The sequence below is a fragment of the Lemur catta genome, chromosome 3 (assembly GCF_020740605.2).
Source record: "Lemur catta isolate mLemCat1 chromosome 3, mLemCat1.pri, whole genome shotgun sequence".
Lineage (NCBI taxonomy): Eukaryota > Metazoa > Chordata > Mammalia > Primates > Lemuridae > Lemur > Lemur catta.
In genome coordinates, this window is record NC_059130.1 from 13,732,217 (window position 1) to 13,757,602 (window position 25,386).

Genomic DNA, 25,386 nt, shown 5'->3' on the forward strand with positions numbered 1-25,386 from the left:
GAGGTACTGCATTAATATTTAATAAACACATAAATGGCCTAACAGGTTTTTCTTTTTTCTTTTTTTGGAGACAGGGTCTCACTCTGTTGCCTGGGCTAGAGTGCAGTGCACAATCTTATCTCACTGCACCTCAAATTCCCAGGCTAAGGTGATCCTCCTGCCTCAGTGTCCTATGGAGCTGGAACTACAGGCATGCACCACCATGCCTGGCTAATTTTTTTTCTTTTTTGGTAGAGAGTAGTCTCGAACTACTGGTCTCAAGAAATCCTGCTACCTCGGACTCCCAGAGTGCTAGAGTTACAGGCGAGAGCCACCATGCCTGGCTTCTAATAGGTTTCCATAGAGAGAAACTAGATAGTGGAAATAGATAGCGGTGATGGTTGCACAATACTGTGAATGCAATTACAGGATCCGCACTTTTCAGCGTTATTTTCAGAATCACTTGATTCATCACCTGGGAATCGTGATTGGTTCCCTAGACCAATCTAAGCCTTGGCCCAAGTAACTGGATTTTTCCAAGAGGTGTGCGGCAGAACTGTTGAAATAACTACAATGTTGAGAATTATTTGCCATTTTTTATAGCACTTTTTGCCATAATTTTGATAAGGTTGGTCTCTGCATCCTTAAGACTGAGATAGTTTTCACAGACAAAACTATGCTGAAGCCCAGTAAACTTACCATTTCCAATAGGTGGTATTAGAGCCTTTGAAGAAATCATTGATTTAAGTATTATTCCACTATCCTTCCACCATTATTTTAAGAACCACAGCAATTTTCACCCGTTAGCATAGGAATCCTTCCTTGTAGTTGACATTTCTGTGTGGGATGTAAGCGCAGAGTCTCTGTCAGTCCTGTGTTTGATCTGATTATCTCCAGAGATGAGAAGTGCACATTTGTGTGAGACATGAAAAGTCCGGATCAGGTATCAGATTAGAGCCTGACGCTTTTGAAATAAACAGTATGTTGATAATTATTTGCCATTTTTATTGCCTTTTTCACCGTAATAGTGATAAGGTTGGTCTCTGCAACCTTAAGCCTACCATGGTTTTCGCAGAGAAAACTCTACTGAGGCCCAGGTAACTTGGTATTTCCCACACTCGGTACCAGAGCCTTTGAAGAAACCATTGTTTTCAGTATTATTTCACCATCCTTTCACCATTATTTCAAGAACGGGAGGACTTTTCACCCTTTAGCATGAGAATCCTTCTTTGGAGATGAGATACCTTTCTGGGGAGGCAAGGGCAGGGCCTCTGTCAGTCCTGGGTTTGATTTGATTACCGAGAGACAAGAGAAGTGTGCATTTGCGTGAGAGGTGAAAAGTGCGGATCCTGTTTCAGTCTTTAGACTGAAACAGGATCCGCACTTTTCACCGTTATTTTCAGAATCACTTGATTCATCAGCTGGGAATGATGATTGGATCTCTAGACCAATCAAGGCTCGGCCCAGGTATCTCGATTTTTCCAAGAGGTGTGCGGCAGAACTGTTGAAATAACCACTATGTTGAGAATTATTTGCCATTTTTTATAGCACTTTTCACCATAATTTTGGTGAGGTTGGTCTCTGCATCCTTAAGCCTGACATAGATTTCGCAGACGAAACTATGCTGAGGCCCAGTAAACTTCGCATTTGCAATACTTGGTAGTAGAGCCTTTGAAGAAACCATTGCTTTCAGTATTATTTCACCATCCTTTCACCATTATTTAAAGAATCGGAGAATTTTCCACCCATTAGCATGAGAATCTTCCTTGGAGATTAGATTTCTGTCTGGGGTGGCAAGTGCAGGGCCTCTGTCAATCCTGGGTTTGATTTGACTACTGCCAGACAAGAGAAGTGCGGATTTGTGTGACAGGTGAAAAGTCATCGATAAGATGATCGATAAGATGATCAGAAGATCGATAGGATGACTGCTGAGCTGAGCCCCTTCCTTTTCATTGCAGAAGTTCTCATTCACAATGGGATGTTTAATTGACAATCGAAGAATGTCAAGTGCAGGAAAGACAATATCTTTAGGCCAGTTAATAGCTTTCCACAAAATCTGAAGTTGCTGGACTGTGGGTTTTTCTGAGGAACTATTACATATTAGAGAGAGTATCTTTTCAAGAAGTATCAAGTCATCTTCACTTAACTTCTTCTCTTCAGGTGCAGTTCCATTAAGTTCCTTCAGTTTACCTAATATTTGTGTAGGATTTGCTTGGTCAAAAGTGACAGCCTCTTTTTTAGGGAAATAAATATTCACTGTTTTAGATGCAGCTGAACGGTAGGCACTATTCCTTGTAAAAGGATCTGCTGTAGGCAGTGTGTTAGAAGACACTGAAGAACTGGGAACATACCGACCACCACCTGTAAAAGGATCTGAAAAACTGGTGTTCCCAAATCCCAACATTTGACCTTTTGTGTTATCAATAATAAATTTTGCCACTTGATCCAGAAACATGGGATTCAAATCATTCTTCTGCAAGAAGTTGTATGCAGTTAACCAGGGATCATCACTGATATTATATGGCAATTTATATGATGGTCCACCTTCATTGACATCAATTGAGAAAACATAATCAAATTCTTTCCCTTCATATAAAACTTTTCCAGATGTTTGTTGATTAGCACCAGATGAGCCAACAACATCACCAATTTTTATCCACCTCCTTTCACTAACACTCCATTGATAGGCTTCGACTTTCTCCCCATCTCTGATTAGACAAGTCTGTCCTTCTCTAGTACCAGGTTCATTCAGATGTTCCCTCCCAGGAAGCTGCTCAGCATTAATGTCCCCTAAATCACCAGTTTTCCAATCAATGGTTGCCTGAGAGAGCTCTTTTTCAAAAGCCTTGATCTCTTCAGCACTTGCTGCTCTATCTTCGGATTCTTTTTTTTTTTTTATCAGTGCAAAAATTTAATTTGTTTCCCTTCCCACCAATTTACAAGATCTGAAATTTTACTTAATCCACAGTATTCTTTTTTGTTTTATCATCTGTTATCAGTCATGTAAAATGTGAGAAAAAAACAAGGATCAATCTAAAATCTCAGTCCCCCCAAACCCCATTGCTACAGCAAATTTAGGAAAAGTCTCCAGCATTCACTTACTTTAGCTGGTTCTCAGTCTAAAGACTGAAACAGGATCCGCACTTTTCACCGTTATTTTCAGAATCACTTGATTCATCAGCTGGGAATCGCGATTGGATCTCTAGACCAAGCGAAGGCTCGGCCCAGGTATCTCGATTTTTCCAAGAGGTGTGCGGCAGAACTGTTGAAATAACTACTATGTTGAGAATATTTTGCCATTTTTTATAGCACTTTTCACAATAATTTTGATAAGGTTGGTCTCTGCATTCTTAGGCCTGAGATAGTTTTTGCAGACAAAACTATGCTGAAGCCCAGTAAACCTGGCATTTCCAATACTAAGTATTAGAGCCTTTGAAGAAATCACTGTTTTAAGTATTATTCCACTATCCTTCCACCATTATTTTAAGAACCAGAGCAATTTTCACCCGTTAGCATAGGAATCCTTCGTTGTAGTTGAGATTTCTGTGTGGGGTGTAAGTGCAGAGCCTCTGTCAGTCCTGTGTTTGATCTGATTATCTCCAGAGATGAGAAGTGCACATTTGTGTGAGACGTGAAAAGTCCGGATCAGGTATCAGATTTGAGCCTGACGCTTTTGAAATAAACAGTATCTTGATAATTATTTGCCATTTTCATTGCCTTTTTCACTGTAATAGTGATAAGGTTGGTCTCTGCAACCTTAAGCCTACCATGGTTTTCGCAGAGAAAACTCTACTGAGGCCCAGGTAACTTGGTATTTCCCACACTTGGTACCAGAGCCTTTGAAGAAACCATTGTTTTCAGTATTATTCCACCATCCTTTCACCATTATTTCAAGAACGGGAGGACTTTTCACCCTTTAGCATAAGAATCCTTCTTTGGAGATCAGATACTTTTCTGGGGAGGCAAGTGCAGAGCCTCTGTCAGTCCTGGGTTTGATTTGATTACCTAGAGACAAGAGAAGTGTGCATTTGTGGGAGAGGTGAATAGTGCGGATCCTGTTTCAGTCTAAAGACTGAAGCAGGATCCGCACTTTTCACCGTTCCTTTCAGAATCATTTGCTTCATCAGCTAGGAATGGCGATTCCTTCTCCAGAACAATGGAGTGCTAGGCCAAAGTAACTGGATCCTCCCAAAAGGTTTGTAGCACCGCTTTTGAAATAAGTGCTAGGTTGAGAACTATTTGGTATTTTTCCATAGCACTTTTCACCATAATTGTCATAAGGCTGGTCTCTGCATCCTCAAGCATAGGATAGTTTTCACAGACAGAAGCATGCTGAGGCCCACGAAACTTGGCAATTCCAATAGCTGGTACTAGAGACTATCAAGAAAGTGTTCTTTTAAGTATTATTCCACTGTGGTTTCACCATTATTTTCAGAACCAGAGCCGGTTTCAAGCATTAGCATAAGAATCCTCCCTCCTAGTTGAGATTTCTGTGTGGGGTGTAAGGGCGGGCCTTCTGTCAGCCCTGTGTTTGATTTGATTACCTCCAGAGTTGGTAAGTGCATATTTGCATGAGATGGGAAAAGTGTGGATGGTGCTTCAGATTTCATCCTGACACTTTTGAAATCACCAGTATGTTGGTAATTATTTCCCAATTCCATCGCGTTTTGCACCGTAATAGTGATAAGGTTGGTCTCTGCATCCTTAAGCCTATGATGCTTTTTGCAGAGAAAACTCTACAGAGGCCCAGCTAACTTGGTATTTCCCATACCTGGCACCAGAGCCTTTGGAGATACGATTGTTTTCAGTATTATTTCACCGTCCTTTCACCACTGTTTCAAGAACGGGAGCACTTTTCAACCGTTAGCCTAAGAATCCTTCTTTGGAGATGAGATATTTTTCCGGGGTGGCAAGGGCAGGGCCTCTGTCAGTCCTGGGTTTGTTGGACTAGCGCCAGACGTGAGAAGTGCGCCTTTGTGTGACAGGTGAATAGTGCGGATCCTGTTTCAGTCTAAAGAGTGAAACAGGACCCGCACTTTTCACCGTTCCTTTCAGAATCATTTGCTTCATCAGCTAGGAAGGGCGATTCCTTCTCCAGACCAATGGAGGGCTAGGCCAAAGTAACTGGATCTTCCCAAGAGGTGTGTGGCACCGCTTTTGAAATAAGCGCTAGGTTGAGAACTATTTGGTATTTTTCTGTAGCACTTTTCACCATAATTGTCATAAGGTTGGTCTCTTCATCCTGAAGCATAGGATAGTTTTCACAGACAGAAGCATGCTGAGACCCACGAAACTTGGCAATTCCAATAGCTGGTACTAGAGACTATCAAGAAAGTGTTCTTTTAAGTATGATTCCACTGTGGTTTCACCATTATTTTCAGAACCAGAGCCCGTTTCACGCATTAGCATAAGAATCCTCCCTCCTAGTTGAGATTTTTGTGTGGGGTGTAAGGGCGGGGCTTCTGTGAGCCCTGTGTTTGATTTGTTTACCTCCAGAGTTGGTAAGAGCATATTTGCGTGGCCTGGGAAAAGTGTGGATGGTGCTTTAGATTTCATCCTGACACTTTTGAAATCACCAGTATGTTGGTAATTATTTGTAATTTCCATCGCGTTTTGCACCGCAATAGTGATAAGGTTGGTCTCTGCATCCTGAAGCCTATGATGCTTTTCGCAGAGAAAATTCTACAGAGGCCCAGCTAACTTGGTATTTCCCATACCTGGCACCAGAGCCTTTGGAGATACGATTGTTTTCAGTATTATTTCACCGTCCTTTCACCACTTTTTCAAGAACGGGAGCACTTTTCAACCGTTAGCCTAAGAATCCTTCTTTGGAGATGAGATACCTTTCAGGGGAGGCAAGGGCAGGGCCTCTGTCAGTCCTGGGTTTGATTTGATTACCGAGAGACAAGAGAAGTGTGCATTTGCGTGAGAGGTGAAAAGTGCGGATCCTGTTTCAGTCTAAGACTGAAACAGGATCCGCACTTTTCACCGTTATTTTCAGAATCACTTGATTCATCAGCTGGGAATGACGATTGGATCTCTAGACCAATCAAGGCTCGGCCCAGGTATCTCGATTTTTCCAAGAGGTGTGCGGCAGAACTGTTGAAATAACCACTATGTTGAGAATTATTTGCCATTTTTTATAGCACTTTTCACCATAATTTTGGTGAGGTTGGTCTCTGCATCCTTAAGCCTGACATAGATTTCGCAGACGAAACTATGCTGAGGCCCAGTAAACTTCGCATTTGCAATACTTGGTAGTAGAGTCTTGGGAGAAACCATTGCTTTCAGTATTATTTCACCATCCTTTCACCATTACTTAAAGAATTGGAGAATTTTCCACCCATTAGCATGAGAATCTTCCTTGGAGATTAGATTTCTGTCTGGGGTGGCAAGTGCAGGGCCTCTGTCAGTCCTAGGTTTGATTTGACTACTGCCAGACAAGAGAAGTGCAGGTTTGTGTGACAGGTGAAAAGTGCGGATCCTCTTTCAGTCTTTAGACTTGGTACTAGAGCCTTTGAAGAAGTCATTGTTTTAAGTATTATTCCACTATCCTTCCACCATTATTTTAAGAACCGGAGCAAGTTTCACCCGTTAGCATACGAATCCTTCGTTTCAGTTGAGATTTCTGTGTAGGGTGTAAGTGCAGGGCCTTTTTCAGTCCTGTGTTTGATTTGATTATTGCCAGAGATGAGAAGTGTACATTTGTTACAGACGTGAAAGTCTGGATCCTGTTTCAGACTTGAGCCTGACACTTTTGAAATAACCAGCATATTGATAATTATTCCATTTCTTCTAGCGTTTTTCACCTTAATACTAATAAGGTTGGTCTCTGCATCCTTAAGCCTAGGACGGTTTTCGCAGACAAAACACTACTGAGGGCATGGTCACTTGGTATTTCCCATACTGGTACTAGAGGCTTTGAAGAAACCATTCTTTTCAGTATTATTTCACCATTCTTTCACCATTATTTGAGGAATGGGAGCATTTTTCACCCATTAGCGTAAGAATCTTTCCTTGGAGATGAGATTTCTGGCTGGGGTGGCAAGTGCAGGGCCTCTGTCAGTCCCGGGTTTGATTTCACTACCGCCAGACAAGAGAAGTGCGCATTTGTGTGAGAGGTGAAAAGTGCGGATCCTGTTTCAGTCTATTGAAACAGGATCCGCACTTTGCACTGTCATTTTCAGAATCATTTGATTCAACAGCTGGGAATCGTGATTGGTTCTCTAGACCAATCTAAGTCTAGGCCCAGGTAACTGGATTTTTCCATGAGGTGTGCAGCAGAACTTTTGAAATAACCACTATTTTGAGAATTATTTGCCATTTTTTTATAGCACTTTTCACCATCATTGTGATAACGTTGGTCTCTGCATCCTTAAGCCTAAGATAGTCTTCGCAGACAAAACTATGCTGAGGCCCAGCTAACTTGGCATTTCCAACACTTGGTATTAGAGCCTTTGAAGAAATCATTCTTTTAAGTATTATTTCACCATCCTTTCACCATTATTTCAAGAATGGGAGCACTTTTCATCTGTAGCATAAGAATCCTTCGTTGGAGTTTAGATTTTTGTGTGGGGTTGCAAGTGCAGGGCCTCTGTCAGTCCTGTGTTTGATTTGATTACCGCCAGACATGACAAGTGCGCATTTGTGTGAGAGGTGAAATGTGCAGATCCTGTTTCAGTCTAAAGCACTTTTCACCATAATTGTGAAAGGTCTTTAGAGTGAAACAAGATCCGCACAGTATTCTTATTAGCCCTTTTATTAATGTAGGGTCAACAGTAATGTCCCCACTTTCATTTCTGATATGTCTTGTTAGTTTATCTAAGAGTTTGTTAATTTTGTTAATATTTTCAAAGAGACAATAAAACTTTTGGTTTTATTGATTCTATTGTTTTTCTATTTTCTATTTTATTTATCTCCCCATCTAATCTTTATTACTGCCTTCCTTCTGCTAGCTTAAGGTTTAGTTTGTTCTTTTTCTAGTTCATCAAGTCATAAAATTAGGTTACTGATTTTAGATCTTTCTTATTTCTTACAGTAGGCTTTTATAGCTATAAATTTCCCTCAAGCACTGCCTTCACTGAATCTCATAAATTTTGGTATGCTGTATTTTCATTTTCATTCGTCTCTAAGTATTTTCTAATTTCCCCTGTGGTTTCTTCTTTGACCCACTGGTTAAATGTGTGTTGTTTTGTTACAATTTCCACAAATGTTTGAATTTCCAGTTTTCTTTCTGTTATTAATTTCTAGCTTCATTCCATGGTGGTCAGAAAAGACACTTTGCATGATTTCAGTCTTTTAAAATTTACTGAGACTTGTTCTATGCCCTAACATATGGCACTTAAGAATGTTCCATGTGGCCAGGTGCGGTGGCTCACGCCTGTAATCCTAGCCCTCTGGGAGGCCGAGGCAGGTGGATCGCTCGAGGTCAGGAGTTCGAGACCACCCTGAGCGAGACCCCATCTCTACTAAAAATAGAAATAAAAATTATCTGGACAATTAAAAATATATATAGAAAAAATTAGCCGGGCATGGTGGTGCATGCCTGTAGTCCCAGCCACTTGGGAGGCTGAGGCAGTAGGATCGCTTAAGCCCAGGAGTCTGAGGTTGCTGTGAGCTAGTCTCATGACATGGCACTCACTCTAGCCCGGGCAACAAAGTGAGACTCTGTCTCAAAAAAAAAAAAAAAAAAAAGAATGTTCCATGTGTACTTAAAAAGGATATATGTTCTGCTGTTCTTGGGTGAAGCATTTTATATATGCCCACTAGTTCATTTATAGTATTGTTTAAGTCCTCCATACCCTTACTGATCTTCTATTTAGATAAATTCTATCCATTATTGTAAGCGGGGTATTGAAGTCTCCAACTATTATTACAGAACTATTTCTCCCTTCAACTCTGTCAATTTTTGCATCATATTTTGTAGATCTATTATTTGGTCATATCCATATGTACCTTTAATAGTGATTTTTCTAGTTGATTCCTAATATTGAGTTGAAAACAAAAAAATTATTCAACTTATTAAAACCACTTAACAACCCCTTTGTAGAATTTATACCCTACTTTACTTTCCAATACAATTTCCTCTCAATAAAACCAAAGAAAAATAACCTGAAACCCTAGACATAGATAAAAATCTTATTTTATATTATAAATATCTAATTTCTTATTCATTAAATGTAATTAGTAAAATTTTTACTAATATATTAGTAAAAATATATTGCTAATATATTTTTAAAATGCAAACTGGCCATATTTAATGTAAGCTCAATTATTTGAGTTCTTAAACATGTAAAACTGTGGTATTTTAGATTGTTAATAAATTCACTTGTTAAAATTGCCCCAAAATACACAATGACAACCTAATACACCATATATTCTATTGAAGAAAGGAGAGAAAATGAGCTAGTAATAAAATCTAGACATTTTCATTCTCTTTCCTACTCCCAAATATTAGAAAATTCTTTTTAAATCCAATCCAAGAAAATATTACTTCTTACAAAGACAACAACTCTAAAAGACACTAAGTACAGTAAATATTACCTCATTTTTTTCTTGTTTAGCTGGTCCTGGATTCTGTGCTCCATTTGCAGGCTCTTTTTCTGAAACTGAACTCTGGCCTACGATTTCACTGCTGATAGGCCGCTGTGCCTCAACAGGTGTATCACTTCTTCCAGAAAGGTGCAAAAAAACCAAAAAGGCAGAGGTGGGTATAAAGGAAAATATGTTTTAGTTAGAGGATTTTAATTTTAAAAAAGGAATATTTAGCCTAAGTGTTTATCAACTGAACAAAAATAAATTTATTTTTCTTTCTTAAGCACACTACAAAAAGGGTTTTTAAAAAATAGAATGGGTTCTTAATACAGGAGTACTGGGTTATTAAGCAAGGAGAGTAGGATCTCCAGTCTAAAATCAGTTGTGTAGCCTTAGGACACACTTACATTCTCTGGGACTGAGCTTCATTTATTATAGGCTAATGAATATGAATAATAAATTGGATGATCTAATGCCTAAATTCTCTTTATAAAATCTAAACTTTTTATTCAAACTTCTCCTCCAGAATTTTTCTATAGAATTTTAAGAATTTTTGAGATTTTATTAAAAGACTTCCTTTGGTTAAAAGCTAAACATACATCTTTTCAATTTATTTATTTATTTATTTTGAGACAGAGCCTCCCTCTTTTGCCCCGGGTCCATTGCAGTGGAATCATCATAGCTCACTACAACCTCAAACTCCTGGGCTCAAGTGATCCTCCTGCTTCAGCCTCCTGAGTAGCTGGGAATACAGGGGCATGCCACCATGCCTGGCTAATTTTTTCTATTTTTTGTAGAGATGGGATCTCACTCTTACTCAGACTGGTCTCGAACTCCTTACCTTAAGCGATCCTCTCGCCTCGGCCTCCCAGAGTGCTAGGATTATAGGTGTGAGCCACTGTGCCTGGCCTCAATATTTTTAAAGTATAGTAAGTGTAAGCTTGAGATCTTATGTCAGGTTGTTCCTAATATTCTTCTAAAACACTAACAATTTCTAATTTTCTTGCTACTCTATTCAAAAATTTTAATAACTAACTTCATCTGAAGATGATATATCCCAGAGATATTTATATAGATTACCACATGAACAACTACAAAAGTAAAATGATCTTTTCCTTCAAGGAATTTGATTATGAGATGGCCTCAATGGCCTCTCCAGGCAGAAATATGTAAGATATATCAAAATATAGGTCTAGGGCTCACAAAAACAAAGCTGGATAGTCGTCTTCACAAAGGCACTATTAGGTAGGAGCCTGTATTCCTAAGTACCTAAACATACCTACATGCACACATCTAGAAGAGAAAGTAAAAAGACCTCTGAAGAGTTTTTGGCTACCAGACTGTAAATTACTGACCATAAGCCCCATTTTATCTCTGTAAAATAGAATTTTTAAGAGTTATTAACTGTTAGAGATAGAATAAAATGATCTTCATAAAGTAACATTTCATTTAATTGTGTAATTTATATAGAACTTCCATATGCATTATCTCATTTAATTTGTATAATAATCTGTGAAATAAGCTAATACACCCCCCCCCCCATTTCATAGAAAGGAAACAGACTCAAAAGACAAGTGATTTTCCTAAAATTGCATAGCTGGAAAATGGAGCTGAAACTTGAACTCAGTCCTCAAACTCCAAATTCAATGCTGGCCCACACTTGAGATACTTCAATTTTGAGATCATTATAAGCTTACATATTTCAACTGATTTTTCTCTCTTTTGAATTTGTTTCTATTCAAGTTAAAAGATATCCTTACAAAATACCACACTCTCCCTTATAAACCTATTTTTCATGTTTTATCTTCTTATTCACCACAGTGGCTCAATAATTGTATCCCAGTATATAGCACGATGTTAACGCACAGTAAACACTCAAATTTTTTTCAAATGGATACTGACTTCAAACAAGTATTACAAGTAGGAATTTCTTCATGTGGCATCTTTAACATAATTTATCTAACTGAGCTTCCCAATGTTTTTTAATTACACCTAAAATACTTTTTTAAAATAACTGTACCAAAGTAAATTTTTTTTTTGAGATAGTGTCTGACTCTCTGTTGCCCAGGCTACAGTGCAGTGATGTGATCATAGCTCACTGCAACCTTGAACTACTGGGCTCAGGTGATCGTCTTGCCTCAGCCTCCTGAGTAGCTGGGACTACATGTGCACCATTACCACGCCAGGCTAATTTTTAATTTTTTTGTAGAGATGGGGTCTTGCTATGTTGCTCAGGCTGGTCTTCAACTCCTGAGTTCAAGTGATCCTCCCACCTCGGCTTCCCAAAGTGCTGGGATTACAACAGTGAGCCACGAAACCCAGACCAAAGTAAATTTTTTATACTCGATCCACAGCACAGTAGCTCTTCCACAGCATTTCATTAGCAGTCCTTTTGACACATTGTCCTTATCAAGGCTATGAACTCTGAAGGGAAGAAATTTACACTGTGAGCACCAGTCACATGCTTGCCACTCTTCAAGGAGCTTTATCTCATTTTGCAAGTCAACACCCTATTTTACAGAGGAGGATAATTGAAGCTCAGAGAGATTAAGTACCTTTCCCAAGGTCACACAGGTAGTATTAATAAATTGCATAGCCATTGTTCAGACCCAAGTCTGACTTAAAAGACTATGTTCTATTCATTATTCCACACTGCTTTGCCTCATAAATTTTCTAATTTCAGAGGCATGACAGATATTTTCTGGATTACTGCTATGACTTAGCTAATAACACATGTATTACTTACTTCTTGACATGTCACATTTTACCTCTCTGCTTTTTCTATAATGGTCTAACAACTTATACTTCACTTCTTTCCATCTTTATACAGACATTTCTCAACTTCTACTTTCTTTATTTAGGAAACAGCACATGAACAGTCAGATTTGGGTGGATTTTTATGCATCTTTTCTTTCTATAAAGATAACACTATGATGCATAAGTCCAGACAACATGCTATTCAAATACTGATGAAGAAGCTTCTGTCACCTTACATACATAGAAGTATATCAGCAGCTCTCCCAAAATTGAAGCCCATCATCCCAGTGAGAATTTTTCAAAAAATGTTAGTAAGTCTAACAAAAGTTTAAAATAGTCTCTACCCATGCTCAAGACTCCCTATTCCTTTTGGATTTAAATAGGATGCTCTTACATGAAATTATACTTATCCATTTTCATCACTAAATATCATCTTTATCTTTCAAAGATGAAGTATGGAGCAACAAAGTACCTTAAGAACTCACCCTATCCTTCAGGAAGTCCCTCACTTAGACGATCCACATTAGTGGCCCTTCTCTTTAAAGAAATTTAAAGAAAGTATCACAACTTCTCTGTCTACACTGTCTACAATCTCACAGCAATTTGATAGAAAATGATTCCCTATATATTTACCCTATATTTCTTTTTTTTTTTTTTTTTTGAGACAGAGTCTCACTTTGTTGCCCGGGCTAGAGTGAGTGCCGTGGCGTCAGCCTAGCTCACAGCAACCTCAAACTCCTGGGCTTAAGCGATCCTACTGCCTCAGCCTCCCCAGTAGCTGGGACTACAGGCATGCACCACCATGCCCAGCTAATTTTTTCTATATATATTTTTAATTGTCCAGATAATTTTTATTTCTATTTTTAGTAGAGACAGGGTCTCGCTCAGGGTGGTCTCGAACTCCTGACCTCGAGCGATCCACCTGCCTCGGCCTCCCAGAGGGCTAGGATTACAGGCGTGAGCCACCGCACCCGGCCTACCCTATATTTCTTATGCCTTAACCAAAGACCTCCACTTGCTCTAATTAGAAACAGAAATTCTGAGTCCAGTGAACCTTCTTTTGCAAAGAATGCTTTCAACTATCCTGTATGATAAGAAAAGGTTTTTGTGCTCTTTCATGAAATAAATTTATTGCAGTTAGTACTGATACTTCATAGTACCAACTCTGAGTTATAGGAAACTATCTATATGTCTTGATGTATTTACTGGAAAAGCAAGGCAGAAAGTTTTCTAACCCCCGAAACCTCCTGCTGATCAGGAAATTATTATTTCATGCTACGTTTGAAAACTTAAGTGGCTTTAATAATTATTTCCTTCATATATATACAGAATCTATAATGAAAGATAAGTGGAAATTATCAGTCTTATGTATACAATTGTTCATTACATTACTACGTATAGGAGAAAAAATATAAACAACCCAGTATCCTACAATAAGGAATTGGTTAAATTTATGATATAGTCATACAATGAAATACTGCACACTTATCATTAATCATTGATCTCAAGACATGTTTAAGAATATGGAAAATCAGCCAGGCACAGTGGCTCACACCTGAAATCCCAGCACTTTGGGAGGCCAAGCGAAGACGATCGCTTGAGGCCAGGAGTTCAAGACCAGCATGGTTAATATAGTGAGACCCTGTCTCTACAAAAAACCTTCAAAAATTAGCCAGGCATGGTGGCATGTGCCTGTAGTTCCAGCTACTCAGGAGGCTGGGGTGGGAGGATTACCCGGGCCCAGGAGCTTGAGGCTGCAGTGAGCTATGGTCATGCCACTGCACTCCAGCCTGGGCAACAGAGCGAAACTGTCTCTATTAAAAAAGAATAGTAAGTTCAATAAACATATATTTTCCCTTATTTTAGTTATAAAAATTTTAAAACCCTTTCTAATGTTTTAAGGACTTTCAACTAAAGGAACTTGAACATTAAGAAACCATACATACATACTACAATGAGATTATCTCAGTTATATGAAGATTCACTAATTTTTATGAGCAAATACTTACCGCTCAGGGGATTCTTCATAAATACTGTGACATTCTGTATTCTCAAGCATGAGACTTCTACTGAGGTTTTGAACCCCTGGATAATGGAAGTTAGCAAAGGAGTGTGACATTGGAGAAGTTTTGTTTCCAAGGTCTGAAATTCTCTTATCATGACTGGTTAGTCCACAAGTGAGGCCATCTAAAGCAGGATTCAGAGAGCGGGTCATATAGGCATCAGCTGACTGAGGTCTTCTCATTGGAGATGATGGATAGGGAGAAAGTTTGCTGATAAGAGGAGTCAAAAGATCAGCGTATGCAGCTTTTGTAGGTTTCAGAAGTTTGTCAACATGAATATTAAGCATTTTCTGTTCAAAAGCACAAGAGAAGACAGAAGATGGGAGATTCTGAAGCCATGACAATAAACTCAGATCCAAATCATCACAACCATTACCACATAAGAGGTCAATGCCAAGAAGTACTTCACTTTCTGTAATTTCTTCTCCAGTTGCTTTACTCTGACAAAATTCTACACAGCATTCGTAAAGCAGGCCTTTCATTACAAGCTGAAATAAACGATTGTTACTTGCTTTAAAACCAGCCTCACTCAGCTTCCTATCAGCAGGGATGAATTCTGCAACCATGACACAAGCCTCTTCAAAACAGTGAACTCGTGCAGTGCTGGGATTCCAGTCCTTAAATTCGGCATGATTGGTCAGACGAGGCAAAGTCAAAAGCAAACAGAGCTTGCTATAGTCATCTTTAGAAGGACAGTATTCTTCTAGAGCATGTAAACATTGCACAGCTTCTTGCATGGTAAATTCCAGCTATAAGAAAAATATAAATGATCACCATAAAAAGAGATGCTGTGAGATACAAAAACAATAAAAGTATAAAGGATAAATTCTAGTGCCACAAAATACTCGTATAATCTGTAGGATATGTTAACAACTTTGAAGTCAGGAACCAAAATGTTTTCGCAACTAAAAAAGAATAAAAATTTAGTTAATTAGCACGTTAAAATTTTATCTATAAAAATAGTGTTCTAGACTATAGGATTATAAGCTCATGCCTATAATCCTAGCACTCTGGGAGGCCAAGGAGGGAGGATTGCTTGAGCTCAGGAGTTCGAGACCAGCCTGAGCAACAGTGAGACCCCGTTTCAACCAAAAATAGAAAAAATTAGCTGGGCGTGGTGGCACACACCTATATTCCCAGATACTCAGGAGGCTCAGGCAAGAGGATTGCTTGAGCTCAAGAGTTTGAGGGTGCAGTGAGCTATGAGCCCAGATAACAGAGCAAGACTGTGCCAAAAAAAAAAAAAGTGTGCTAGTTCAGGCTTAAGATTATTATTTTTAAATTTTCTGTTCTTCTCTTTCTTTTTTCTCACCGTTGCTCAGGCTGGTCTTGAACTCCTGAGCTCAAGCAATCCTCCCACCTTGGCCTTCCAGAGTGCTAGGATTATAGGTGTGAGCCACCGTGCCTGGCCAAATTTTCTTTTTTAAGAGATGGGATCTTGCTGTGTTGCCCAGGCTAGAGCACAGGCTATTCACAAGCATGAATATAGCACACTACAGCCTCAAACTTATGTGCTCTAGCAATCATCCAGCCTCAGCCTCCCGAGTACCTGAGACCACAGGCACATGCCACTGCACCCAGCTCTTAAATATGTAATTTTTAAAGGATAAGAATAATTAATTGTTCTAGAAATGAAAATTAAAGCATGCCAATACTGAACTATTTTTAAAGCTTGCTATTACTCTAGCTTACCCCAAAAGCAAAAGAGTCATTCTCTTAGTCCAAACTTGCCTTAGGACAAATTTGTGCAGGGACAGAAAGAAAACCAAGAAAAGAGAACATCTACAGTTGATTTACTACAAAAACAATCCAGAGACAGAACAAAAGGAAGCTTAGCTGAAAGACAAATTATAATAATTTGTATAATATAATGAATACTGTTTTAGAATCATACTTTTATACATAAGGAATGTTAGAGCTTACTTAGTGTAGCCTCCATATATTACATATGAGAAAAGTTAGAATGCAGATTTAGCCAAAGTAATTCAGTTGATTAGACACAAAGACAGAATAAAAATTAGGTCTTCTGACTCACATTCCAGTGCTCCTTTCACTTTGAACATCATGATCTGGCAAACACTTCTTTATTATACATGAAAGTCCTCACTGTAATATTCTTTGGTTGGTGATATGGTTTGAATGTTTGTGTTCCCCTAAAATTCATATGTTGAAATCCTAACCCCCAAGGTAATGGTAGAAGAGTGGGGCCTTTGTGAGGTGATTAGGTCATGAGGGCTCAGCCCTCATGTATGGGACTAGTGCCCTTAAAATAGAGACCCCAGGGAGCTAGCTAGCCTCTTCTACCATATGAGGACATAGCTAGAAGGCGCCATCCATGAACCAGAGAGTAAGCGCTCGCTCACCAGACACTAAATCTGCTGGCACCATGATCTTGGAATTACTGGCTTCCAGAACTGTGAGAAATAAGTTTCTGTTGTTTATAAGCCACCCAGTTTATATTTTGTTACAGCATACTGAATGGACTAAGACAGTTTATGTCAGTAAACACTTACTAGAACTTAATAAAAGTTTTCTTGGTTTTGGATGTGACAATATTAATATTGAAACTTTAAAAGAAACTTCTAATCAAAATGAACTTAATATCATTAAATTTAAATAGTCATGAAGACAAACATTTCAGCAAAAAACTACCTCTAGATCAAAGAAAATACAAAGAAGAGACAAAGAAAAAGGAGGTAAACATAACCAACTCACCGCTAGGATAAGAAAAGAAGCAATGATGAAGAATTATCAAGTCAAACATCTATTGCTATCTACCTTAACTTAAACAAGAGAGGAGCACACACTCTTCAACTGGCCCGCTATTCATATATCATCTTGACTTAAATCACAAGAATAGAAGCACTACAGACTGAAGAAAATACTATATCTGGAAAACAGTGTGTCTTGCCCCATCCCAACTTATAAAAACTTTGAAAACTCATGATACTAATCTTTTGTTTTAGTGAACAAAATACTTATGACTGAAAACAAGACTATGGCGCAAACCTTCAGGAATAAAAATCTTACATGCTGGGGCTCATCTTCTGCTGACATTGCATTGTTAACACACAAAGCTTCTAAAAACTTCTGCTTCAGGATAATATAACGAAACCTGTGAAAAAAAAAAATAAAACATTAAAGTGATTAAAAAGTTGAATGACAGCAATGTCAAAGACTGGAAATGAAACTCAAGTTTCTGAACCAAAATAGGCCAACTTTGTTTTAAGGACCAATTATTTCTTTCAAAAAAGACTTTTTTAAAAAAATTAATTATCCAATATCTGATGTCAAATGTACTTACAAGTACCTTTGCTATCAGAAAATTCTTTTTTTTTTTTTTTTTTTTTTTTTTTTTGCCCGGGCTAGAGTGAGTGCCGTGGCATCAGCCTAGCTCACAGCAACCTCAGACTCCTGGGCTTAAGCGATCCTACTGCCTCAGCCTCCCCAGTAGCTGGGACTACAGGCATGAGCCACCATGCCCGGCTAATTTTTTTGTATATATATTTTTAGTTGGCCAGATAATTTCTTTCTATTTTTAGTAGAGACGGGGTCTCACTCTTGCTCAGGCTGGTCTCGAACTCCTGACCTCGAGCGATCCACCCGCCTCGGCCTCCCAGAGCTAGGATTACAGGCGTGAGCCACTGCGCCCGGCCCAGAAAATTCTTAAAATATTTTACTAAGCTTCTTATCACATTGAGGCCATAATTGAACTAATTTCAGTCATAAGTAACACTGAGGAAGCATATCTATTTTTAATATTAATTCTAAACAAAAATCCAATTTTTTTGGAAAATATCAAATGTTACATATACAAAATTAAAGTTCTTTGTATTCACGTGTTTTGTTTTCCTGAAATATATCCTGCTTTTATCTTTTTTAAAAAAATTGAATTGACAAATGATAATTATATATTTTTATGGGGTATGATGTTATGTTTTGATATATGTACACACTGTAGAAAGAGTAAATCAAGCTGTTTTTTTCTTTTTAAACATGAGAAAAATCTAATAAAAGTGGGGCTAAAAGGGTAGAAGGAAATGAACATTTCTAAAATGTCATAAAATAACTATATATTTGGATCTATATAATAACTATATAACTATATAATTAAATAACTATATAATTATATAATTATAATTAACTATATAATTAAAAATAATAACTATATAATTAAATAACTATATAATTAAAAATTTTTAACACTGATTTTCCAAGGAGGGGTGAGAAGGGCAAAGACTCTACCTAAATGTCTAAGAATCAAAAAAGTTTTGATGTTTTAAGCACTGTAAAGAAAAAGTGTTTCTAAGAGTTAGAAGAAAAAATAATGAGCCTTCAGTCATCCTTTCAGCCACAGTTGTACTAGCAAATGTGTGTCAAATAAAACAAAATCCCTGCCTTCAAGAAGAGGGTCATCTAATAAATTGTATGAAATATTTACAGGGTTCAGCAAGATGTCAAAAGAGTGTGAAACCAATTCTACCAAAGGAGTGGGAAGTAAAAGAAAATACTTGTAAGAACTGACTCTTAGAAGATGATCAGAGTGTGCCAAGTAAAGGCAGGAGATGGTGAATGGACTAGCAGTCCAGATAAATGAAGGATGCACAAAAACAAAGAAATATCGGTCAGGCACGGTGGCTCATGCCTGTAATCCCAGCACTTTGGGAGGCCTAGATGAGAGGATTGCTTGAGCCTAGCAGTTGGAGATCAGTCCAGGTAACATATTGAGACCATGTTTCTACAAAAAATTTTTAAAAATTAGATGGACATGGTGGCATGTGCCCGGAGCCCTAGCTAATCAGGAGGCTGAGGTGGGAGGATCACTTGAGCCCAGGAGTTCAAGGTTACAGTGAGCTATGATTGCACCACAGCAGTCCAGCCTGGGTGACAGAGAAACATCCTGTCTCGAAAAAAAAAAAAAAAAAGAAGAAATATCAAATATCATGGTATCAATGGTGAATCGAAAACAACATAACGTTCAACTTCTGATAATGATGGAGTAACTTGTATCTGCTAATCTTTCCAAAGACAACAATAAACTCTGGATAAAATACAAAAAATATATATAACTATTTGAATGCACTGAAGAACACCAAAAGCTGGCACAACTAGAGGGAAGTCAATCCTTGAAAAAAGAGAACGTTAGGGGGCAAGACTCAAGGGTATAAGACTTTCCAGCTGAGGGTACTCCCCAGTCCACACACTGTAAGCTAGAACTCAAATAGAAAGCTGTGGTTTTACAGGCTTGAATAATCAACAAAGTTTGGTACTGCTAGGACAGCTGAAAAGTGAGAGGGGCATCCAAAAAAGGAGAGATCCAAAATAAAAAATACACCAAAATCTACTGTATAAACTTGTGTGTACAAATCCTTGGTTATCCTCTAAACTGTAAAGATGCAAGGGAGACTCCAACAGATGAAAAGCTAAAGAACTGAGCAGAGATTTCAGCTAGTGTCCACAAGAGGGCAGACAGAGTTTACATTTTGAGGCTAACCAAGTTAAAAACTTGCTTGAATAAAAATCAAACCTTTTATAGGAAGATAACAGAATGCAGAGCCTCAAGAATGAATCTATGATGTGTAGAATACATTTACGAAAGGAATAGATATGTTAAAAAAGGGGGAGGTGACTCAAAGTTAAGAGAAAAGACAATCATTAGAAACTGAGCCCTGATATGACTAGAAGTTCAAATTACCAAATTAAGGACTACACCAGTAAATGAGCAGCTACTATCAAGATGGTCAAGGGTATAAAGGAAAATGTAATCATAATGAGTGAACAGATGGGACTATCTTGACAGAAAAATTATAAAAGAAAATTTTGAAATAAAAAAGTACAACATCCGAAATGAAAAACTCACTGTTTATCATCAGATTGCTAATAATAGAAGAAAGGGTCAGTGAACATTAAATCAATAAAAATAATCCAGACTAGACAGAGGAAAACAATGGTTAAAATAAATAAATAAATAAAAATAAAAACAAATAAAAATAAACAAAGTCTCAGTTCTGTGGGACAAAATCAATTTGTCTAACATTGTGTCCCAGAAGGAAAAGTGAAAGGGGTAGAAAAAATTTTAAAAAATAAAGGCCAAAACTTCCCAAATTTGATTTAAAAAAAAAACAAAAAGCCATAAACTTACAAATCCAAATGGCTCAGCAAATCCCAAGTAGGAAAAATACAAAAAAACACATTTAAGCATATCATAATCACACTGCTTAAAACCAATGATAAAGAGAAAATCTCAAAGGTAGCCAGGGAAGAAAAAAGAGAATAAGGCTACAAGTGACAGCTGACTGTTTATCAGAAACAACAAGGCCAGGACACAGTGGAACAATATCTTCAAAGTCTTCATACTATTATTAAGAAACAGCTCTTGTGACATTTTGCATGTGGACATTGATGATTAAGTAGGTTTGAATATGACTTTCAAATAATTGAAGTACATGTAACCTGTCCTTCAGAAGTCCTCCAGCTCAATCAGATTGAGTGCACTGTTTTCTAGGAAAAGATAAGAGTCTTGTTTTAAATATTTTGTTTATTATTTTGCTTTGCTAAGCTCCTACCAATGAAAAGACACTAAAAACTTCACATAAAAATCTTACCTTTTTTTGTCAAATTTTTCCATACATTCTAGAGGCTGAATGAACTGAAGAACTTCATCCCATTGACCATCAAGGATTAGCTGTCTAAATAAAGAAAAACCCAGCATGTTACCAAATTCAGGTTACACTAATTAAAAACAGAATAGATGACAAAATAACATTAAAACTTCACAAATCACATGAGATTAACATTTTATTTGGTTCCTCAAAACTAAAACAAAATTTTTTACAACTTATTTATAACAACATATGCTATATGAGAAAAATCTGTGAATCTACAACCACTCCTCACACTAATGTATATGTGGTTTTTGACCTACATAAAAACATTGAACTAAGCCTAAAAGTTCCTTTATTTCCCTATTCATCTTACAGTTTTAAAGCTATTATGTATTATTATTTAGGAACGTGTGTGTGTGTGTGTGTGTGTGTGTGTGTTCTATTCTCATTAAATCAACTGAAGGTGATTTTGCACCACCACCCCTTGGGACACTTGGCAATATCTAGAGACATTTTGGGTTGTTGCAAGTAAGGGTACTACTCATATCTAGTGGGTAGAGGTCAGAGATGCTGCTAAACATCCTACAATGCAGAGGACAACCCTCCACAACAAAGAATTATCTGGCCCAATGTTAATACAGGGCCAAGGTTGAGAAACTCTGCTCTAAATTGTAAATTTTACAGCTTTGAGAAATTTGGTACTAAAGTTTATACCGTGAGAATGAAAACAGCAAGGAGTAAGAACAAGTTTCATCACACTTTAAGTAGTCTATGGGAATTTCCAAAAGTTGCAAAGCATTCTTATCTCTGTTCTTTCACAATGGCAATTCTCCTATTTTTGGATTTTTTAGGACAGTAAAATTTTAAAAGGGAGGAATGGGCAGGAGGACCTACAAAGGATTACCAATTTTTTATTTGGCAAAGAAGGAATGCCAATAAAATCAATCACAATATGTACGATAATTACTTATGATTATAATCATAATCAAAGACACTTTAATATTTAAAAAGTAGAAAAGACACAATTTTAAAGTCCAGCTCATTTAGTTTAATGAAAAAGTTACTATTCTTTTTTTCATTTTTTTTGAGACAGGATCTTGTTGTGTCGCTCCAGTTAGAGTGCAGTGGCGTCATCATAGCTCACTGCAACCTCACACTCCTGAGCTCAAGCAATCTTCCTGCCTCATCCTCCCAACTAGCTGGGACTACAGACATGTACCACCACGCCTGGCTAATTTTTCTATTTTTTGTATAGACAGGGTCTCGCTCTTGCTCAGGCTCCTGAGCTCAAGCGATCCTCCCACCTGGGGCTCCCAGAATGCTAGGATTACAGGCGTGAGCCATTGCACCCAGCCTGAAAAATGTACTATTCCATAATTCTTTGCACTTCACCTCAGACCAGTAAAACTTCATCACAGACTAACAGGCTCCTGGAAGGTACTTGAGAGCCACTGCTAAATTCCAGGAGTAGCAATGCTTGAAAGACAGGGCCAAAACAATACTGCCTCAGTACTGGTTCCTATCTATACCATTGACTAAGCTCCCTGGAGCTGGATAACATTCATAACACAAAATACAGGGAAATGCAACAAGTTTAAATAAATTCCTCTAATATAATAAATGTTTGGTTTTGGGGTTTTTTTAAGTTCCTTTTTTGTGAGTTAGGAACACTTCATTTCTTAAAGCTTTCCAAGTCACAAAACGCCACTTGTCCAAGAATCTGTACTCATTGTCAAGGATATTTGGTATCATATAAAAATAGAATACATTTCTGCCTTTCAATTTGGGATTTTCTGTTTCCATCCAATTCAAGCTACGATATATTTAGCTTTCCATTTTGGCAAACATTAATTCCCTTTGCCTTGCAATTCCACCTCTAAGAATCTTATCCTAAGGAAATAATCTAAGATACAAAAAAAGACTCATGTATAAAAGATGCTCTGTAGAGCAATTATTTAAGAAAAATTGGAACCAATTGTCTAAAAATAGGGGAACCATTAGGAAATCAAGTAAACTGAAAATTTTAAAGTATATGAGGTCTGTCCAGAAAGTATCCAGCCATGTAATATGAAAAATAGAGACATTTATTGAAGAAAATATAAGATACAAAAAACATTGTACATAGGACAAGGATGCCTCAGTTGCCTTCAAAGTAAGCACCTTGGGACTTCACACAGTTCTCCCAGTGTGTCTTAACCTAACCTATACACGTTTAACATTCTCAGGTGTTCTGCTTGTTGCAGGCCTTCCAGAACAGGGATCACTTTCAACAGATTCTCGACCATCAGTTTTTTTTTCCTTTTTCTTTCTTTTCTTTTATGGCTTGTTGGATCTTGACCATCTTTGAAGCATTTGTACCATACCTTTATTTGCGCTTCACTCATTGCATCATCCCTGAAAGCCTTCTGAATCATCTGAATAGTTTCTGTGGAGGAATGTTCAAGCTTAACACAAAATTTGATGCAGATTCGTTGCTCTACGCGATCAGTCATTTTGAATGCGATGGTCACACAGTACACACGCTCACTCAATGGCATCTAGAGCCCCACTGACTAGCAGTACAGCGAAGGCTTCATTGTTCACACATGCGCATTACAGTCCACTCCCTTGGCTGCCACGTTACATTGGTGTTGCACAAACCATTCTCGTTATATTAACAATGGCTGGATACTTTCTGGAGAGACCTTGTATATTTGTAATCCCACAGAGAATTCTTGTGTTATTAATGGATAAAACAAGATTCTAAATTATAAATACAACAGAATTGCTGTTATTTTTTAATATGTACAGAAATTATCAGTAGTGTGTCTGGGTGGTGACATGATTTTTGTTTTCTTTATTTTTCTGTTTTCTATAATGAATATATTTTATTTCTATGGCCAAAAAATAGTAATTTGGAAATATTTTCTTTATCTTTCCAGAGTCTCTGATTTCTTAGTCAAATATTTTTTATGATGCTGCCACAATCACAATGGAGTTGTGACTCTTGTTTTGTTAATAGACCTCTGGATCTTACTACTGAAAACATTCTACAGAAAACATTATTTTGTAAATGTCCCATTATAAAAACAAACATTTCTAAAAATTACACTTAGCCTTTTCATGGCTATAGAGTTCTAGCTGTACTATATATATTGCCTTATTAATACTTCGCTTTTCTTTAAAGGAGCTACAAACCTCACAGTATTAATGAAATCATACCTCAGGAAAAGCATATCATCTGAAAACAGGCCATTTATGACTCCACTCTCCTTCTCAAGGGCCAACATACTAATATGAAGCTTCTTTGAATTCAGGAAGTCCAAAATTAGCTTAATGATTTCAACCTCTTTTACATTCACTGTTTCTTCAGCCGTCATATTGATAGCCTAAATATGAAACAGAACAACCAAAAAGTTAGCCCTATTGTTTTATGTTTAACTGCCTGGAAACTACACATAACACATTTCTTGAGAATTTTTAGTATAGATATTTTGAAGTGAAAGTAATTTAATATTTATTAAAATCAAGTCATTCTTTAATGTGTGATATGTTTTTTTTAATAAAGTCCTTACCTTTGAGAGATATACACTGGAATAGTTACAGATTAAATGATATAAAGTCTGTGATTTGTTTCAAAATAATATAAAAAGAGGGGAGTGGAAGAGATAAAGATGAAACAAGAACAATCATGACCTAGCACTCTGGGAGGCCGAGGTGGGAAGATTGATCTAGTTCAGGAGTTCAAGACCAGCCTGAGCAAGCGAAAGACCCCGTCTCTACCAAAAAAATAGAAAAAATTAGTTGGGTGTGGTGGTGTTCACCTGTAGTCCCAGCTACTCGAGAGGCTGAGGTGGGAGGATCTCTTGAGCCCAGGAGTTTGAAGTTGCTGTGAGCTAGGCAGATGCCACGGCACTCTAGCCCAGGCCACAGAGCAAGATTCTGTCTCAAAAAAAAAAAAAAAGGAAAAAATCTAAATGTCTCAATATTTCCAAATTAAATGGCAGATTTTTTTTAAAAATCACAAAAACACAAATATGGGTTTTCCTTTAAGAAGTCAATTTCCCTTATATCCAATATCTGGACTATGTGAAGTAAAGAAGTAAGAGTTTATTTTAAAATAAGGATATCTGTCTTGTTATAATTCAGTTCTTGAAACATTCTAAAAAAAGAAGTGAAAAACAAGGATATCTGGAAACCAGTTAGAAAGTAGTTAGTATTTTAGTCCTTAGATACGAGTAACATTTACTGAAAATAAATTTCAAATGGGTCTCTATGTGGACTTCTACTTATTATTACCTTAGTGAAACAAGATTAGAAGAATGTATTAGAGGGCAAGAAATAAAATTATCTTTAGAAATCTAAGATTAAAGGTAAAATGTTAACAACAGATAAGAGGCACAGTGGCTCATGCCTGTAATCTCAGCACTTTGGGAGGCCAAGGCAGGAGGATCACTTGAGGCCAGGAG

At 37.5% G+C, this 25,386-nt stretch overlaps 1 protein-coding gene across 5 annotated transcripts in view; it reads right to left on the reverse strand.

The window, feature by feature from the left end:
• LOC123634982 (WD repeat-containing protein 47) overlaps positions 1–25,386 on the reverse strand; it is a 59,802-nt gene that overhangs the window by 24,745 nt on the left and 9,671 nt on the right. For 3 of the 5 annotated variants that reach the window (XM_045546692.1, XM_045546689.1, XM_045546690.1), the window contains exons 2-6: positions 24,140–24,306; positions 20,939–21,022; positions 17,364–17,448; positions 14,280–15,082; positions 9,523–9,649 (exon numbers count right to left, since the gene is read on the reverse strand). In XM_045546692.1, the coding sequence (XP_045402648.1) occupies positions 9,523–9,649; positions 14,280–15,082; positions 17,364–17,448; positions 20,939–21,022; positions 24,140–24,297 (1,257 nt within the window). In that variant the 5' untranslated portion in view covers positions 24,298–24,306. The remainder of the gene's footprint in view (positions 1–9,522; positions 9,650–14,279; positions 15,083–17,363; positions 17,449–20,938; positions 21,023–24,139; positions 24,307–25,386) is intronic. The other 2 variants (XM_045546693.1, XM_045546691.1) reach the window with 1 other exon arrangement.